General features: G+C 50.9%; 1 protein-coding gene across 1 annotated transcript in view; it reads left to right on the top strand.

Moving 5' to 3' along the window:
* Positions 1-20,000, top strand: part of LOC126570873 (protein O-mannosyl-transferase TMTC2) — a 131,518-nt gene that overhangs the window by 48,497 nt on the left and 63,021 nt on the right. The window contains exon 4 of the mRNA XM_050228937.1: positions 9,371-9,950. Coding sequence (XP_050084894.1) covers positions 9,371-9,950 — 580 coding nt within the window. The remainder of the gene's footprint in view (positions 1-9,370; positions 9,951-20,000) is intronic.

Below are 20,000 nucleotides of genomic sequence, written 5' to 3'. Positions count from 1 at the left end.
TGTGCACGGGAGCGCTGAACCGGTCTCATCGGAATGCCGAACATTGTCACTAATATCCGGACCACAGCCACGTAAGCTTCGCCTCGTTGTCAGCATTCTAATTTCGACATTCGTTTGCATGAAAAAGGTTGTCTCTCGGGAGGCTGGTCCGTGTAACACTCTACTCGAGCCGACCGACTGTAGCAAGCCAAACAGACTAGACAAACCGTGACGCAACCACACGTACGCCAAAAACCAGGAACTCCAAACACAACGCTCCCCCTGTCCGGTTTCCATCGCCCGTCAATCCACACTTGACAGCAGACGCTGCAAAAACCCTCGGCACAAAAGCACAACCAACAAGTCTCCGGGGGAATGGCAGAGGATCAGAAAGAATATGAAGAAGAAAAAACACAAAATCCTTCAGCCCTTTCGGTGCTGGGCTTTTCGGACAGGTTTCAGGCGACTCTGTTGCATCCTTACCCAAGCCACAGCAGCCACCAGCAGGGGTATCTGAAAGGATATGCTGCTGTTGCTGCTGCTGCTGCTTTTTTTACCCATCCGAGCATGTAGCTATGTAGGTGATCATGTAGATAGGACGGCCGGGACTGGCCGTAAACCTCACACAGCCACAGTAACTTCGTAATATTTTTATTCAAAACACTCCCTGCTGCGGGGATGCTGGAACAAAACCTGAAGCTGCCTGGTAGCTTTTCTGCCCTTTTTCGCACAATGTTTGGCTTCCGGGTTCGGGTGCATATGCATGGTTTGTCCGTTCGTTGCTTCTCAACATCTCAGCAAAACATTCCAACCCTCCTGCAGCTTGGTTGCCACAGTCTTTTCGTGCTTGACTGCGTCCGAACCGGCTGTTTCCCATATTTGCCACCTTATCGAATTGAGAGCAACCCCTTTGCGCAAGGGATGTCCTGGTTTTGAGATGCAACTGTACTTCAGCCACACAAGGTAGGTGGTGGTTTTGGAGTGAAATGCTTGACTGAGCCGCTGCTGCACAAGAGTTCACAGAATCCTTGACTCGACTCTCTGGTGGTTTTGGTTAGTTGTGTGAATGGTGCAATGAGCTGTCGAGCTGTCATTATTGTACTGCCTTGTTCATCTTTTCCCTTGACTACGGGTCTACCGGTATCTCTGTTAATTTAAAATTTAATGAAAAAAGTCATGCCGAGGCTGCGGTTGAGTCTATGAAGTGTGTCAACGCGAAACAATTAGCTACCGTGAACTCTATCATCCGTAGCGTGTGTGGGAAGAAGCAAAAAAAAAAGCAAAAAAAATATGCTAGAAATACCACGAAGCACACAAAGAGAGTCCAGGCTCTCCATTAGACTTTGCAATCTGGTGTCGTAATGATAGCAAAAAACCTCACATTTTCATTCGCTCAGCACAGATGCAAAATAGATGCACATCGTCGCAACTAGCGTTGTCGGTGCACCGGGCGAACGCGAATGTGAAACACATTTCATAAACACCCATTCCCTGGCCAATCTGCCCCAGCAACCTGTCTTCCGCCCCATTCCGCACACAATGTTCACATTTTGTTAGAAGCATTTTTTGTTTCGCTTCGGTACTTGTTTTTTTTTCTTCATTTTTCCGCCATTTTGCTGTTGTCAGCAGCGTTGTGTGTGACCTGTGTGGCCGGTCGATTCTTGCTCTGGCGATGCTGCTGCTGCACCGAGGTGGTGGCGGTAACCTCGGCACAAAAACACAAGGTCCCTAAAAGATAAAGATGAAATGTGGACGATGCTGCACGGTCACCAGCAATGAACTCCAGAGGACGCTCGAAATAGACAGGACCGTGCGCTTGGTGAAGATGCTTTTACGAGGAGCAGCGTTAGGCAACAGTTTTGTGGTTAGCACATTCACGTTTTGCACTCTCGACACCGAGAGCACACCGAGTCGTCGCTAGCTGATGCTTGCTCTGTCAATGAGCTACTTGGGTCGCGCTACTCGTCGGGATGCAAAAAGGGAAACTCACTTTAACGAAGTGCATGCTTAATATGCGCCCGTATGATAGGTAGAAGTGGTGAATTCCGTCCACTGCCCAGTACGATAACGAAGAACTACGAGGAAATTAATATCTCCTCCCGGACTTCATCTCGAAGTGGTTCGTGATTTTTCATTTAAAAAGTTACTCCTTTACTTCAACATTTATCGGAGACCGAGATCGGTGTAAGACTTGATTAAGTTGGCATGCAAACAACTGCTCCAGTGTACATATTTCGCATAATTAATTTTTCAGTCATCGAACTTCGGCCGCCAGGGGCCAGGGCTGTTTGATTGAATGCTTAACTTGGCCCCGGCATTCTGTCCTACGATCCAAAGCAGCGTCTTTGTCGTCTTCGTCAAGCCTTCCAATATGAAAATTCACCCCAAACCTCCCAATGGTCATGGCACGTTGGTATTCGATCTGATGAACTATTCCTTCACCCAGAGCCCCAACATTGAAAGGATGCAATTGAGAATTTGCTGCAAAAAAAGCGAGCGAAAGAGCGGCGGGGATCAAGATGGAAATTAATTTGCGAATAATTAGAAATTTAATTACTTCTTCCACTCGTCCTGCCGGCGGGAAGGGGGGGGGGGGGGAGGGAGCATTCCACCGTTTCAGATCCGCCGAATGGATCCCAATGGCGTCCAATCCAATCTTCTGCCTCACGGAAACACGTGATCGGAATAGTGTTCGCGCGGAATTCGTTTTCCCTTCTCTTCCAACTCTGTAGCGCTGCTGCTGGCGTTGATGGACGATGGCTTTTAAATTAATGTCATCATTTTTCATCCAGTCCATCCCCATTGGCATGACCTCCTGGTGTAGGTTAACGTAAGCGAAGGGCAACGGATCCGATAATGCGCGCCTGATAGTGAAGCAACAATTTGTAGCGCTAGTTGGCGGCGGTGTTGGTGCTGCTTTACGGGTTTTTGGTCCAAGACGATGTACTCTCTAAACGACGATTATTATCATGTCCTTGTCGAGCGGCGGCTCACCACGGCGTGGTACAGTTTAAACAATTTGCCAAGTTTTAAATCAATTCCCTTTCCGTTTCTTTAACTTGGGGAAACATGTTTTGAAGTTGTCCGTGCAGCGGAGCTCGCGCTGTGATTGTCTGAACCACTCACTGTGACAGATTGAGTTGACATTCTAGCTGGCTAGCTGCGGCTTGCTCGCAGAGCAGAACTTCTTCTTCTTGTGGCAAACCATTTTGCATCGCAGAAACGATGGTCTCGTTGCCCCTGACACTCGGGATCGATCGATAAATCATCCTTTTTTCCCCCATTCACACATTTCACGCTTCCTGCCGACATCGTCGATAGTGGGACGATGAGAATGAGGATCCGCTTTGCCATCGTATTCTTATATGCATGCTGTACGACATCGATATCGATTCCTTCGCCTGATTGTTGCGTTGTGACCACAACCTCCACCATCATGGCATGGCATCGAGAATCGATACGTTACTCAACTGCAAGTGCTTCTACTGGAGCATATCATATAAGCTGATACCGCAGCAGCAGGAGCCGGAGAATTGAGAAGCCATCGTTGAAGCCATCGTCCGCACACACACAGCTATCCGCACATGCCCGGCTTCGTGCTGAGCCTTAGCCGGTTCATCATCCGCCATCTTCCACTCTTCCCCCTGAATGTTGTCTGATTTCCGTGAAATGGTTATGCATCCGGTCGAGATATCACTATTAATACGGTGGTAGAGGACCCAGGATCGGGCACTCCCCTTGGCATTGGCATCGTTGAGCAAGATGAAGCACCTGGCGAACCTGAACCTCAACCTGGGGAGTAGTAGGTGTGAAATCCCGCTAGAGTTTGCCGTGCATCTTGCTCCTGGGAAGCAACAGGAAGCTCGTAGATAAAGTCCGTTCCGTTCCACCGTTCGTTCTGTTACGTTCCGGTGTAAGAGGAGGTGTGTTCGATAATCCAGGTCAACTTTCAGCCACGGCGCCAACGTACCCGCAGTAACACTCCCACGCTCACCCACACACACCCCTTTTTGGTTGCAGTGCGGAGCAGATTTATGAGCATCATTATCAAACGACAGCTTCGACTTTGGTTCATCTTGCGTCCCGTCCCCGTCTCGTTGGTCAATAAACCTCTCTCTCTCGTGCTCCTCCAGTAGGTGACGCCTTCCTTCCACAGCCAGCACGACCAAGAATCATTTGACGGCGAAGACCATGGCGACGACGACGACGTGGTCCAGCACGACCCTCCCAGAGTCCAAGCGAGCCCATCCGGCCCCCGGGATGGTTTGCTTATTCCATAAATCTTGTTTGCCGTCCTCTTTAGGCCGGCGTCTCATTTTCGCTGTATTTGACAGCCGACTTTCTTGGGGCTCTTGGGGCAGAGACTTCTTGTGTGGCTTCTTTTTTTTTTTGGGGCAGGGAGGGGAGTAAACGCTGCCAGGCTTCGGCTCAAGAAGTGCTTGGACCGGGGGACCATTAGCTTCATGAAATGCGCTCCCCCCCCCCCCCCCCCTTCCCAGCAACGCTCTCTCTCTCGCTCTCCCTTCCCGGGGAATGGATTTTTCTCTCCACCCCTGACAGGACTGTGGCACTATCTACACGCCCCAGACACACGCCTACACGACGATACCCGATCCACGAACCGGTCGTGGTCGTCTGCCGTGGCTGGTGCTGGGAATGCAAACAACAAAAAAAACAAGGGAGCTCGAACGACGAAACAGATTGTTCCGTAATGCATCATTGACAGTTTGGAGTGGAATCTAATCAAGACAAGAACGTTTTAGATTACGCCACTCATCTTTGGCGCGGGGGAATGGATCCACAGTGGCCCAGTTACTCTACTTCATCGATCGTGGATGGATGGTTTTGAACAAATTGCTCCATCAAAGTGTTTTGAGCTCCTAAATCGCTACGCCACAGAAGAGTGAAGAGCTTGTCACAGTATCGTCTTCGTCTAGTTTGATGTGGATAGTTTTAATCTTGGGCTACAGTATCTACGGAACTAGAACCTTCTATCCAATGAAGCCTGGTTTGCTCTTTAAGGTGATCCCGAAATTCATCAAAACAATCCGCTTTAAGTCGATAGCCTTCACTCTCTCTCTCTTCACGTAGAAGGTGTAATCGAAGGCAGCAGCAACTGCTGAACAAATGAAGCAAACAACCAACATCTGCTTGCTGGCATCGGCAATACGCCAACCAACCGAATAGCGACCATCTGTGCTGTGGCTGGCACCCCATCCCCCGAGTTGCAGCACGCCATTGTCACTCAACCGTTACCTCACACTCCGATCCCAACTCCCAACGCTCTGCCCCCTACAAACAATACTCGGCTAATTTTCCAACCATTTGCGGCGCATTTGTTTTGACCAACGGAACCTCATCGCGGCACCCCTTGCTTTGCGGTTCGAACCGTCTTTGCGAACCGTCCGTCCTTGGCTCTGTAATCGACAACGGGACAGGACCTCCCTTTTCCTCCGAAATCCACTGGCTCAGATCAGCTCTCCTGGTCGTGGTCCGCAGTCCAGTTGCGAAAAGCGAAACGAAAATCGACAAACATCCTGTTCTCATCCCGTTCTTCCCTTTGCTTTGCGGCTCATGGCCATGCCATCCTGCTTGGGAAACCTCTATGATACCGGAAATGGCACAGGTAGCCGTGCAGGACGAACGATGGTGCCGGCTTTTGTTTGGCAGCCAGCAGCGGATTCAGTGGCAGCAGAGAGCGATCCTCCAGGGGTGGATTCCAGGGGTTTTCGCCGACATCTTTCGAGTTACATCCTCTCGCTTCCCCGTTACCGGTGGTTCAGAGAGACTGCTCCCTGTTTCTTCTTCCTTTCGTTGGTTTCGGTTTCGTTTCGGTTTCGCTGCTGCGCGGTTCTCGCTTCGCATCCGCTCCGTTTCGAGTGGTTTCCTTCTCCTTCCAGACACACCGGAAGAGCATGTGATTGTGTTTACTTTATTTATTTGCAATCTTGAATGTCATCATATATCTTACGACCCCGGGCTGCCCGCACTCTTTCTCGCCCTCTCTCTCTCTCTCTCTCTCTCGCTCTTTGTCTCGTTTACTTCATGGTGCAGACGGTGATCCTGGCATAATGATCCGTTGTTGGACTGGGGAACGCTTTCCAACAAGCTTTCCGTTCGTACACAACAATGCGGTGCCGTGGTTGTAGTCGTTTGGTGTTGTAGTCCCGGGTGCTGCCATTGGCATGTCCGTAACATCATTTTCTTATGTTTTCTTTAAACTTTCTCCTTCGCTTGCTTTTCCCGTCCCTTTTGTGTGTGCCGGTTTTGTGGTCGCAGCTGCATCGTGACACGAAAGTAGATATTCCTCACATTCCGAGTGTGCTCGGGCAAGCTAAGCTCGCGCTGTCTCGAGCACCACTGCCAGTGCAGGCACACAGACCGCGCATTTCCTTTGTTTTATGTTTATTGAATTTTTATTTCAAAACCGCCCCCCCCCCCCCCCCCCCACTTTTCCCCGGGCGGGTGGACAAGATTTATGTTGATAATGCGCTGCACACCGAGCGAGAGAGGGCAAACGAACGTCTCTCGAGAAAGAACCGCCGGAAAACGTTGAACTCGAACCCCGGGAGTGCACCGCGAGTCGAGAAAATCGATGCCGACACGGCCAACAGTTCATTGCCGCGACCACGGGACAACTCGGTTCTGTGTTCGCTTCCTCCATTTTTGATTCAGTTGGTACGTACTGGCGTGGTGGTTCCGAGTAGCAGCACTATTCCCGCGACTGAATACCAATGCCACGGAATTTGCACAGATTAAACGCGAAATGCCCGGAGCTAACCGCAACCCAAAACCAAACCAAGCGAACGAACAAGCGGGCGGGCGAGCGAGCGAGCGAGCGAACGAGTTCCCGGTCGTCGTCGTCATCGTCATCGTCATCCCGTGATCCCGCACCGAAAGGCGGGACTAATTAGCAACGCTTGGTATCATCCGCATGATGGAATTGCAGCTGCCTGTGAGCCCGGATCGAGCCCCACGAAAACCACGAACACCGTCACCACCGAAGAAAAGGGTGGGGGGAGGAGTGGGGGGTAAATCCGCAATCCCGGTTACCATCCCGGGCCACTGCATCACCGCGATGTGCACACCAAGGCTAATGCCGTCTTTACTCCGCTCGTCCGGTGGCATCCTCTAAGCCATGAGCAGATGAACGCGGATTTCTCGGTATGATCATCATCTACCAGCGATTGAAGCAAGCGAACGCGTCACTTCCAGGACGTGCACCTTTAGCCCTCACCAAATCTGATTCGCCGCTGGTTGAATGACATGAGGATGTGCAACGCAAGAAGAACCATTTCCATCACACATTCCAATGGCAGATGAAGGTATTCTGTTCCAGGATGAAAAGAAAAAAAAAGCCACTCGACTTCACAGGATTACTTTGAAGAGCAGAATTGAAAATGTGGCATTCCAGCGGCAAGCGACGTCGCACTAAAATCAACAAAGTCCAGTTGGACCTCACGGTTGGAATGTGAAACCGAAATCTCTGCGTCGAAATCTTTCCACGTCCGGACAACGAATTAATACCGGTTACCGGTCGTTGGATGACATTCGATCAATCACGCGCCCTTCGGCGCCACCGTGTACTTAGCATACGGCGGATCTAATGTATGATGCATGTGCTAGTGACGCCATCACAGCTACGAGAACACCATATATTGCCGTTTGACCGGATATTCGTTTGACGCGAAAATATAATACCCCTCCCTCGAAAACCGGTACCAAAGCGGCGGAAGTGCTGCTGCTGATCCTCTACCGGAAGCCACCACCCCTTTTGGCATGTTGGAGCTGCCTCTAGTTCGCTGCATAACTCTGCTGGTGGCGGCCAGTGTGTGTCTGTGTGGGTTGCACACTCGAGCCCCGGGGCGGCAATCTCTATCGAAAGGTTGTATAAAATATGTTTATCATCAACCCCAGCCGACCATCCCACCATCACGATAAATGCATCACGGGCGTGTGGGTGTAGAGGGATGCAATTTACCGCGTGCAATACATACACACGCTTGTGCGCCCGCTCTGGCATGGAATGTCCATCCTGCTGTATAGTCCTCTCGGGCTCGGGAAGCGAGGCTAATGCTTGCGAAAGTTGATGGCTGATGTGGTTTATTGCCCGCGGGCTCGCTGCCACACAAGCACCCCGTTAATAGTCTGCATGATCGATTAGTTCCAGTGCCACGGTGCCGCTGTGTGTATGGTGCAGCATAATGTCTCAACTTTGGCGTTGCGCGCCCTCGCCGGCTGCGACCGTTGCCCGTGCGATTATGCATACGCTGGCATGATACCCTTTCGGCCTACCGTTGGAGGGAGGGAGAGGAGGCAAGGTAGTGGCAGTGGTGCCCTGGCCCCCCTTGCTGGTATGGTATTTTCATCATGAATATTTCGCAAACTCATGATGAAGCTGACGATGAGTAGCGAATGGAATTATTGATGGTTTCGAGCTACTTGACAGTGAATGTGAAGCTCTCCACTCCCCGCCCCGCCCCGCCCCGGGGAATTGTTCACTGAGCTGACTTTGTGCTTTGTTCGATTTTAGCTGCCAGAATGTGGCACGTGTGGTAGTAATTGGATGTTGGACAGTTGAAATGCACTCCAAAACAATTGGGTTTGGGCATGGTAAACTTTTTAATACCAGACCACCGTCATCAGCAAGCCGCAGCAAGCGCAGAGTGTGCATTGTTACAGTAAGTTGCTCGTTGCTGGCGGAATTTCCAGGAACAAATCCCATTCTCAAAGCCCATGGCCACAGGACAGGACACGGCATTCTCTCTTCCACCGGCCAGCGCCAGCAGGAAGTCGGAAGTTGATTTAAGCTTCTAATGAGAAAATAATTGTATCAAATATGCGCACGGGATTATACTTTATGGTTTTAATTTATAAACGAGTTGCAAGCGACGACGACAACGATGACGGCGACGAGTGTGAGTGCCGCGGTCAAAAGGATCAGAGGGCAGAGAATGGCGACGGACGGAAACATCCGCAGCCACCAGTTACCGCAGGCAATGCGATACCGTGCACCAAAGGAAGGCATTAATATGCATGAGCGTCGTCGTCGTCGTCGTCGAGGTGGAGTGAGCCTAACGAGCGCCGTAGTCAACGCCAGTGCGAAGAACGTTTGGCTTCCGTTAGGGTGAAAGCGTACGAGCGACGCGTACGGACGGCTTCGGGCGCGTGAAGCTGAATAATGCAATTGCAGTCTATGCGTGTGTTGCAGCAGCGCATCTTCTGCTAATTCGATTCCGTCATTAGTGCACTATTACCCGAGCAGTTGCTGGCCGGATGATGATGATGCACCAAGAAGCTGAAGGAGCGGCTACCAAGAACTAGGCATTACTGCATCTCTAACCACTTGTCTCTCTCTCTCTTACTCTCTCTCTCTTCCTTTCCATCGTAGGCGAGCAATTCTCGGTAATCCGGACGTGCTAGGGTCCGGGGGCCACTGGTACCAGCTGCTGCAGAACGACTTCTGGGGCACACCGTTGGCGGACTCGGGCTCCCACGGTTCCTACCGACCGCTGTGCGTAGCCAGCTTCCGGCTCAACTACCTGCTGGATGGCTTCAGGCCCCTCGGCTATCACCTGGTCAACGTGCTACTGCACTCGCTGGCGACCGGATTGGTGGTGAAGCTGGCGCGCCACCTCCTCCCACCGGTCCCCGTTCACCGGTGTCACCGTTCGTCGGGGCCGGCCATCGCCGGACTACTGTTCGCAGCCCATCCTATCCACACGGAAGCGGTGGCGGGCATTGTGGGGCGGGCGGACCTTACCGGCTGCATCTTCTACCTGCTGACGCTGCTCGCCTACATCCGGCACGTACGGTGGCGACAGTGCGGTGACCGGCGGCACTGGCTGGCACTGGCCGCCACCATCCTGCTCGCCGGCGCCGCCATCCTCTGCAAGGAAACGGCCGTGACAGCTTTAGTAGTTTGCGCGATTTATGACATCATAAAGGGATACGCCGGATCCAGAGATAAGGTAACGTGCTGCTACCACCCCTTCGGTTTCAACCCTTTTCAGCTGCCTCTCTTCCTCTCTCTCTGGCACGCTCTCTCTCTCTCTCCCCCTCTTTGGTTCTCTGGAAAGCAGACATTTAATTTTAAATATGCTTTATTTATACACAATTCCGCCCCCAGGGGATGCAGAGGGTTGCAACTACCACCTACACCCTCTCCCCTGGATGGGGGGGAGGAAGGTGGTGGTGAGGCTGTACACAACATCTCATAACTTACGTTCCAATGAGCCGCTCCCGGTACATAAGACAACGGGAAAATGGGGCTCGTTGCGATATTGTGCGGGCATTACTATGTTGCGTACGATGCTGGCTCGCTGACTGGCTGGCTGGCTGAATAGCATATGCAGCGAGACAGTGTGTTCTGGTGCATCTGCGTTCCAGTGGAGCGCGCTGCTTATGTACCAACGGGAACAGGAAGTGGCTGCCAGCAGTGGAGTCGCCACTTCGCGAGACAGCCACGGTAACCATCTAGCACTCTTGTGCTAGAAGCGCAACAGAGTGACACATACCGCGCTGGAGGGACGGTGACGCTGTGACAGACAGGATTAGTGCATTGTAGGGACATAATAGACGAGCACAAGAGAGAGAGAGAGAAAGAGAGGAAGAAAAAAAACGAGGAATTGCCACTTTACCTCTCTCCGGATCGGTCTGGTCGCTGAACCGATCGTTGCGTTGGATGCAAAAAGATCCAGGAAAGCTCTCGAGTCTAGATAGAAAGAAGTACCGGAAGGGGAACACTGCACCAACGGGTGCCAGCGCGAAAGTGCTCTAAACATTCACCCATCAACTCATAAATCCTTCCACGACAGCGCCCTCTCGCTGGCCATTCTTTTGCTCCTGCTGCTACTCCTCCTGCTGCTGCTGCTGCTGTTGTTGTTGTTGTTGACGGCCACAGCACAATACCGAGTGCCGCTAGCTGCCTGCTCTCGATCGAGTGTCCTTTGCTCTGTCTCCGCAGTGGGGAAAAAAATAAGCGCAAAACGGGAAATCATCTAGGCCACACTATCCTAGCGCGCTACCAGTGAACACTGAAAACCACTAAACGCTCACTCGTCCGCGTACCTCGCGATAAGCAGGTGCTGTGCAGCAAGTGCCACTGCACCGGCCATATCGTGCTGCAGTCGATGAACGTCCAGGGAATAGATCCCATTGTATCTTGCTGCTCGAGAGTATAGAACAAACAGTGAAAACACTTCAGAAAAAGGCTCGGAGCGGGTTGCCGGCAGACGAAAACATGCTCTGCATGGGTGCTGGGAGCTTAGGCCGAGGTACCTGAGTGAGTGAGCCCTCCCCTACACACTTTACTCACCATCTTTTACATAACGAGCAGATAGTGGTGCTTCGTTCGTTCTCACCTGGACACCTGGAGTGAAATCGAAATGATCCAATCGGTTCTAGAAGCTGTTTTGTTTTTCGATGCGGAAGTGCTTACCGGTCTGGGGGGGGGGGGGGGGGGGGGGGGAGCTGTGGATGTGGTGTGCTGGATGGGAGTCATTTCAAATAATGGATGCTTTGTTCGTTGAACTGTATCAGTTGCTTGTGGTAGTTTACGAGACAATAAGTTTACAAATCAATACGATTTTAGTAGCACAACTATCGGACAATACCTTGCACTTGCTGTTCAGTTCACAAAATGAGGTGGGTTTAACTGTCACTTTATTACATCATTGGTTACTACGACCAAACGATGATGTGTTGATTTCATAGCAATCAATGCTACTTGGATTACTTTTATTATTCGACTTCAAATCGTTTTTTTTTTTAAAGAACTTCCATTGCTGTTCATGTTTTATACTGCATTTAGTCCTACAATTCGCTAGATTGTCATGCTAATGTACTATTGGGTGCATTCTTTCGCCAGTCAAAAGGCATAGACGCTTGACTTCCACAGTGCCGTGATCCTTTCTGGTCATGTAACCAAGAACCTCGGAAAGCGGGAGGGAAAAAAGGAAAACTCCAACGAACCCAGGTGTACCGGCGGTGGTGGTGTTCCACGTATCATCCAAAACCCATTCACACCATTCACCCACCGGACCGTTAATCAAAACCATTCAACAGTAAGTCCCCAGCATTCTTTAGGGACAAATGAACCCATATAGCACGGAGTTGGGACGCACCAGCGCACCGCGAGCAGCAGCAGCAACAGGATATCCAGCGTGCCATTCACTGGAATCACCGGCGAGAGGATATGTTTACCGTATGATGACGTGTGTAGTGGGGTGGGATGAGGGGAAGCGGACTGACTGAGGTTGCTCATTCGCTCGGAAACGAAGCAGATATGATGTGGAGCAACGCAGTGGAGATGATGGAAAGCCCCGAGACAGTGCCGAGGGTGAAAGAGAAAGTAGTTCAAGAGGAGGAACACCATTCTGAGTCCCGATCGGGAGTCAAAAATCGGGGGGAGGATGCAAACAGCCATAACGGTCCGGAGACGAGAGACTGGCGCGGGATTGGTTGGCGGGAGTCGGATGCTCCGGGTATAATCAACGGTACCCATTGATCAAGTGCTGCAACCGATGCTTTTGTTGTCCTGGAACTCCGACGACCGACTCGCAAACGAAAAAAGGAAACGAAACGGCACCAGAACGCGGCTGGAGCTGGAGTGAGCTGAAAAGCGAATTGGAAAAGAAAAAATGGCGAAACGAACATCCCTCTCTCGTCCCTCCCTCGAAATAGGGGTTTTGAGAAACGGTGCAAGCGGATCCGGTGAACTCGCTTGGATCAGCCGGGCCGGCCGGGAGCGCTCATTCTTTCCTGCCAATATAACGTCGAAACGAATGTTCTCCGTAGGTCGGTCGGCGGGCCCGTTTCCCATCACCGTTCGAACAAGTCCGACAAGCAAGTGACTATCGATTGGGTAATGCCGCTCCGGTGTCGGACTACTGGGAACCGGATAGGAAGGTCTAGCGGGTTGGAAATACCTTTTTACAATCACCAACCCGGCCGCGACCGAGAAGGAGAAAGAAGAACCGTGAATTCTAACTCCATTCAAATATTTGCGCTCACTCTTCGGATGCCGATTCCTGCGTTCGTTTTTTTTTTGTGTGTGCTGCTGCTGCTGCTGGAAGCCACGTTCGTGGCCCTACGGGATCTCCTGGGTGGCTGGGCGGATGTGTATTTATATGTTCATTCAGTGGGAGGGGAAGCGCACGCGGCACTGAATGCACTGCATGCTGCAGTTCTTGCGATAGGGTTTGGTGTTCGAAGGAACTTTGCACTCCAGGGAAGCTCTCTCTCTCTCTCTCTCACACGAGCGCTGGAGAAAGGAGTTTTTGTTTTTCTTGCTTTTCCAGGTTTTCCAATTCCCCACCAACACCACGGCGTTGGCCGTTTTGTGTAGTGCTGATGTAGAAGTCGATGAGACTTGTGCTAAACTAGTAGCAGCGGAAGAACGTTCACCTTTCTTGAATTTGGAGAGAAGAAGCAGAGCAGAAGCAGTTGCAGAGCACCGTCCAACAACCTTTCTGACAATCGAACACGTCGGAACATCGGACACCATTGGCGGTAGCAGCAGCATCGAAGCAGGGATATAACCCGAACACAAATAACCAGCCACACGGTTGAAAGGATGCAAAAGACTAACAATGGTTTCGGTGTAGCACCGAAGCCAAGGCCAGGGCGTACGTGCGAGCTCGTTCCCAATTGAATGTTCCTGGTAAACAGATTTATTTCATCCGTTTCGGATCAATCGGTAGCGACGCGACTGACTTGGACCAACTGTGCGCCTGTATGCGGAACTTGCACCGTATTTCCGATGCCTTGGGAACATTGCACGAAAGGCGGTAAGGATTTATGGGCTCTTCTCGAGCACATGTCTCCCTCGTCCCAAAAGCATCGAATGACGGGATCGACCAAAAATTAACCCAACATCCTCTTCGCCGCTAATGCTCTTGTGAGGAAGGCCGCTGAAAGGGTGGGGAGGATTTGCTGTGCTCGAGAGAGTACTTTCAGCACACCATTCCCTCCTCTACAATCCGGTTTTCGATGGATTTTCAAATTTAAATAAACTTCCAACGAGACGAGAGTCTGGAGCGCTCACAGATCAACTCCATCAGTGCTAGTGCTCTTCGTTGGCTGTGCGGACGTCATCAAAGCCACCGCTCGTGCTTGCAAAGGTGTTGGTGTTTCTTTTAAACATCTCGCCAAAGTGCTGTCCCTGGCTCTGTATTTGTGCATGTGCTGAGTGTCGCTTCTGCATCATTCCACCCGAATCCAATCAAGTGCTAGACAAACACGAGCTTCAATTTACAAGAACAGAAAGCAAATACGCGATGGATTCAACTCGCAAATGGACCCGGCAAGGACTCGTGAGTGCGCCTGTCGCGTGTATGTGTGCTTTGCACCCTGTTAGAGCCTCGAGAGCCGAGGTGAAACACTGTACGCCCCAAATGATGCTGTCGCTTAATATCCTGAACTCATTTTCTCCAGCAAAACATCGAGCGAACAGGCAAAGCACGGCAAATTGACATTCCAATCCGAGTTGCAGGTCTGTTGTGGGACCTGGCCTGCTGCCTCTCTCTCTTCTGAGCTGATTCCCAAATTTGCATTGATGACACATCGTGCGAATCATCTGCTCTCACCGTCGTCGTCGTCGTTGCACTCCTTTTGCAACCTCATCCCTCCGGGTTTCCCCTCGATTGGAGTACGTCAATTTAAGTTCACCCATTAGGGAGCTCATGAATTCCACTTTACCGGGATTTCATCGTGGATTATGGGAAAAGTTGGTCCACGTTTCCCGTGCTGATGCTCGAAATGTGCTGATGAAGGGCGCACACACAGCCACACAAACAGCTCCAAAGCAGGACCGGTAAAAAAGGGGTTGGGTTGGGCTAAACATCTTCCATTATCGACACCAGAGAGCATCCTGGCTGGCGGCACCATGGAGGGCCCATGTCCAGCTTGGTAGTCAAACACCAGTTGCTCGCAGTCCTCTTTATCATGACACGACACGATGTTCTGTGCCGAGAGGGCCCTCTTGTACTCTTGATGCTGCTGCTGGTGCGGCCGTGCGCTAGGCCGGTTGATGGTTGAGCCTCACCACAGTCGCCTGAAGCTGCATGTTGGTGCCGCGCTTCAAAGAGAATTAATATTCTGCACCAGGGCACGGCGTGTGCCACGCTTCGGAGAATCCTTAGCGAAGCATCCACCGTCAAACCTACGCGGCGCACGAATACCTGGACCAGGAATGAGTTACAAGCAAGCAAAAGGGCGAACATCATCGCCCGAGGATGCTCGTTCGCTCATCGCTCCTCGCGTTCCCGTAATCGACACGATTGTTGAAGAAGAAGATGATGATGATGATGCTGATGATCGCAATAATAATGATTGAGCAGAACACAAGACTAGCTCGAGGGGTCGAGAGTCTGTATGGCCGGTGGGGAACTTTTCTGATGCTCTGTTGTCCGTTTCCTACTTTTTCCGCTCGCTTTCGGTGTCCGAGAGTACAAGGACGATTCTTGGAACACAGGAACACAGGTGTGTGAAGCTGGGAGAGAACATATGTGATGCTTCAGATTTTTTGCTTCGTTGCTCCACCAGAAGGACGCTTGCGGGCTCATTCGATGACTAATGACTCTCACTTCGGCTGAATGAAGTGGCTAGTCAGACAGGGTATTAAGCGCTAAGGTACTTGTAAGACACAACGGATTTCTCGGAAAAGTATCGAGAGTGACTCGGAGTGGATGTGTTGCGAAGGTGACAGAACACAGTCCAGCTGATGTTACAGCAGTGACTTTATGTCACAACAGTGCCTTTAACGCGACTTAGAAGGTTTTTTGTGCACTTTGACTCCAACTTCCCAGCTTTACGTTGGAAACATTTGCAAAACTCAATAGAAAACATTACGAAAAGGCTTGCACACCGTGTCGTTCGAGACGAAATCCAATCTAACAAAATGGTGGATTCCATTGTAAGAGTTCCCCCTTCTTCGCTTCTCCTTCCTTGCCGCGCGTAATCCTTGAGCAAGAAGCGAGAATGGCACGAAAGCATGTAAATGTGCCACGCCAAGACTTAATCCCTTTACCGGCGGATAAACGGTTTAGGTGCCCTCTCTCTCTTTCCCGCTCTGTATGTGGCGCGCTGATGCGCAATTTTCGCACCGTTGGCCACCAGCTTTTTTTGGAGGGATTTCACCGAAGACCCTTTTCAGCTCGGCACAATCTAGCAACCCGGTACACGTCAATAGCAGAGAATCGATCGAAGCAGCCATCGCAGGGTGCTAGGCGCCTACCTCGATTTGAATATGTGACCGACGACGCCAACCGGCACCGGCAAAATGGCGATCGAAACGATGCTTTTGTTGCTCGGAAAACCTTAAGCCGAAGGACGACGCCTTTTTTCTTCGCTTGTAGCCAGACACTTTGGTCGTTGGTTGATCGATCAGCGAGCGGTTCGCCGGGCTTCAGACAATTGACAACCGTGGCCGTGGACATTGGCACGTGGATTCCGAGAAAAGGGCGCCATGGTAGGATAACGATTTCCATTTACCCAAACACACATACGAGCACATACCTGTGTGGCCCAGGAAGCGATTGTGAGTAATCCACAAATTCCCAGAAGCCTCTACATCGTTGACGTCTAAACTGCGCCTTTACAGCTTTGTCGAAGGCAATGCTTGGTTTGGTTGGAATCGATTAATCGCTTTATGGAGCGCCGGGGTGTAGGCTTTCCTTTAATTTCAAAACAGAACGCCCCATACGAGCTTTCTGCTCTCTTTCCCAGCATGAAAACGTAAAAGTCTGGCAGGTAAAGGAGCGTGTTGTGTGATGCTTTTGATTTCGTTTGAAGATGATAGCGTAGCTCTCCAGTGCACTTATTGACCATTTCTTTGGTCCATTTCTGATGAATGGAGCCCTCGCCAGCCCAGTCAGCACCACACCAATGGAAACCAACCAGCACCACTCAGCGGAATCAATTGATTCCCTCGCCGAGAATTATCTTTCCTCAATTCACCAGAGCCGGATACCGAACCGATTACCGTCGGCGGCGGAATCAAACGGATGTTGATCCAGTACGGGCGAGCGAGTGGTGGCGGAGAAGCAGGGACCACAAACCACGGGCAAGAAAATACGCTTCCGAGCTCGTTAGTGATCGATTCCTTCGGCTTCTCTGCCCCCCCCCCCCCCCCCCCCCCCGGATATCACTCTCTGCTCTCTGCTGATTCCTACTTTCTGATCGATCTCTACACCGTGGTGTAGTCGTCGTGGGGCAGGAAATGAAAGGAAAACCGATTTCCACAAAATCATCAAGTGTTCTCAACGATTCCCTCTCCGCATTTTTCCTTCCCCCTTCACGTTGCTTGGAGCGTTTGAAAAATGTGCCAACGCGTTCTGCGTCTACCGATGGTTGAAACAATGCGTTGGAGAGGGAATTCATCTTGAAGGATAGCCTTGTTAGGCCACTGATTAGCCTATAATCGCTATCGGTAATCGTCATTGAGAGGTCATATTTCCGACGTTCGTTACGCGCATTGCATCCTTGCCCACCTTCTGAATTAACTAATTAGATTTATGAGATTTTTTTTCGCTTTGTGACTTTTACACAAGATATTCGGTACTATTTGTTCCACACGGAAGAAGCCATTTTGTTTTAAAGGGCCTCCACCACCTTCCAGAGGGCAGCCTTTAACACGGGAACCCCCTGTTACCGCCGGTGCTGGCTAAAGTTTGTTCATTTTAAAATGGTTCCATCAACCACCAGCGGCAAGTGGTGCGAGTGGGGTGAGCCCCATTCGCCCCGATGAAGCCTCGAGCGGAACGAAATTCAATTTTCCCTGCCCGGTGCGATAAGGATAAACTTCAAGCTACTGATAATGGAGGATAGTTTACAAGTTTTGTAGCATTTTTGCAAAGCAGCCAGCCCGCTGCCAGCCACGGTTCAACAACGAACGTTCCCGAACGACCAATCGCCACATCTAACGATGTAAAGGTTGATGAAAGGCCCCTCCTCCTGTGAGGTAGGTGGAGGTGGAGTGTTGCGGTTCAATGTAAAACTTTCTGCACCTCACCTGCCCGCTCCTGCTAATCAGATCCGTAACCTTTACAGCTAATTGGCAATTTGATATAGAATGGAAACCGAAATGAATTGAAACTTCATCGTGGTAGCATGCTTGAGCGCTGTACCTTTTGGGCTTGGGATAGAGATTCACCTCCCCCCGGTGCCGGAAGCAGGAGCTGGATCCACCATCTGCTGCTCAAGATGTGGCCCCCGTGAGGTTATCTAGAAGAACATGGAGGGTTTTTGCCTATTCATCAGCTCACACGACGCTATTGGTCGATCGATCGATACGGTTCGCAACCCTGTGGACGGCACTGAAAGGATCAAACCGCTTGTAACACCTTCCAGCACCTTTCACCGAACGATTGCTTCCTGCGTGTTGACGTGCACTCTTCTTCCACCAACCTCGTTTTTCAGTATCAAAGCAAAACATCATAGTTCCCGTACGTCGAGAACCACTCCCATCCAATCAAGGGCAACACTCGACTAGACTGTTGCCAACTTTTGAACAAAACAACCTCACCCAATCCTCTCCAGCGCGTGAGCCCAGTTGAGTCCCGTGAACCCGTGAAGACCGGACGGATGCACTCGCAAGTTGGCACGGGATCAGGGTCAACGGAAAAAGATTGCGAATTGGATAAAGATTATGTTGTTGTGCGCGCATTGTTCGCTGTAGAGAAGCGAAAGTTTTCATTATCTGTCCAAAGTTGAATCTCGTCGGCGATGCACTCTCTCCCTCTCCCGCCCTCATGTCTCACACAGCCCGTGAAGCTAACAATCTTGAAAACAAAAACATAGTTTTTCTACAGAACATCAGCGTGATCCTTCAATTCAACGCTTACAATCTGCGAATCAGGACAGAGGGGTGTCGCCTAGCCACTGTACGGTTCGAGGTTTTGAATCCAATTGAAGGAGCCAATCGAGAGTTAATTTCGATCAATTCGATTCGAAGCGACGGCCAATGAGCGATGCGAGAATGTAATCGAACGCTCAACTCCGACGAAATGGTTCGAGTGGCTATGGGATAGTTGGAAAACTTTGTCCATCTTATTGGAATTGAACCGCCGAGATTGAGTTTTGACATTCATTGTCTTTCACAATGTCCAATTGTTGATTCCAGCGAAACTTTCTAGCGCGATGGTTTGAGGTTATTGGATCGTGCCTTCAACCGCGTTGGCGTTGAACGGGAACATTGAAATTGAATTATTTGGTGATTCCGTCCATTGTTACGAGTACGGACCGCCACGGTGCGCAGCGCAACGGAACGCCAACGAAACTTCTCCCAATAGCTGGCGGGCGAAAAGTTAAAACTCAAATATTCTGAAGAATACTCGCGATCCGCGGTGGCGCACACCCTGCCTCTCCCTGTCTAATCATTCCTCCAGTCGCTACATGAACGCAACACGAATTCAATCAAATCGAGTAGCGTTTGATAACGGCATGACTTCGCTCACTCGGTGTGCCTTTAAGGCCCCGTACCCGTGCCAGTTGATCCGGTGTCCGATATAAACGGGCCGGTGTACCGATTGGTTGTTCAACAAATAAATTAGCTGTAAGGCATCGGGCTTCTAGAAAACTTTATGCCCAGTTGAACCGAGGGGCAGCTATCGTGGGAGAAAGTTTTGTGAAAACAGCAAAGGATTACCTTTCACCTGCAGCGAACGGAACTGGCTGGCTGGCTCAAGGAACACATAAATCCAGCCCTCCCCGAAGGCCAGTAATAAACTGTGGAACTGGCACTGAATCTGGAAGACGATGAACCGCTGGGGCCAGCCTTCTTGGATGGGCAATTAAAGTGTGCCGCCGCTGGTGCCGGTTGAATCATCATTCTTCTTCGAAAAGCCCCCTCGCCTCGCTTGTAGAAAGTTCAATAAAGCGATCGAAGTTGGCATCGAATCTTGGGTACACTTGATTCCAGCTGGGTATATACCCGGCGTGCTGCGAAACCTGGCGGAGTCACGGGAACACTTCAATCCCCAAGCAGTACCGGGGAAACTTTTACTCGCCGGAAATTCTGG

This window comes from Anopheles aquasalis, chromosome 2, assembly GCF_943734665.1.
Source record: "Anopheles aquasalis chromosome 2, idAnoAquaMG_Q_19, whole genome shotgun sequence".
NCBI lineage: Eukaryota > Metazoa > Arthropoda > Insecta > Diptera > Culicidae > Anopheles > Anopheles aquasalis.
The sequence above is the reverse complement of the archived record's forward strand: the minus strand, read 5'-3'. Positions and strand labels throughout refer to the sequence as shown.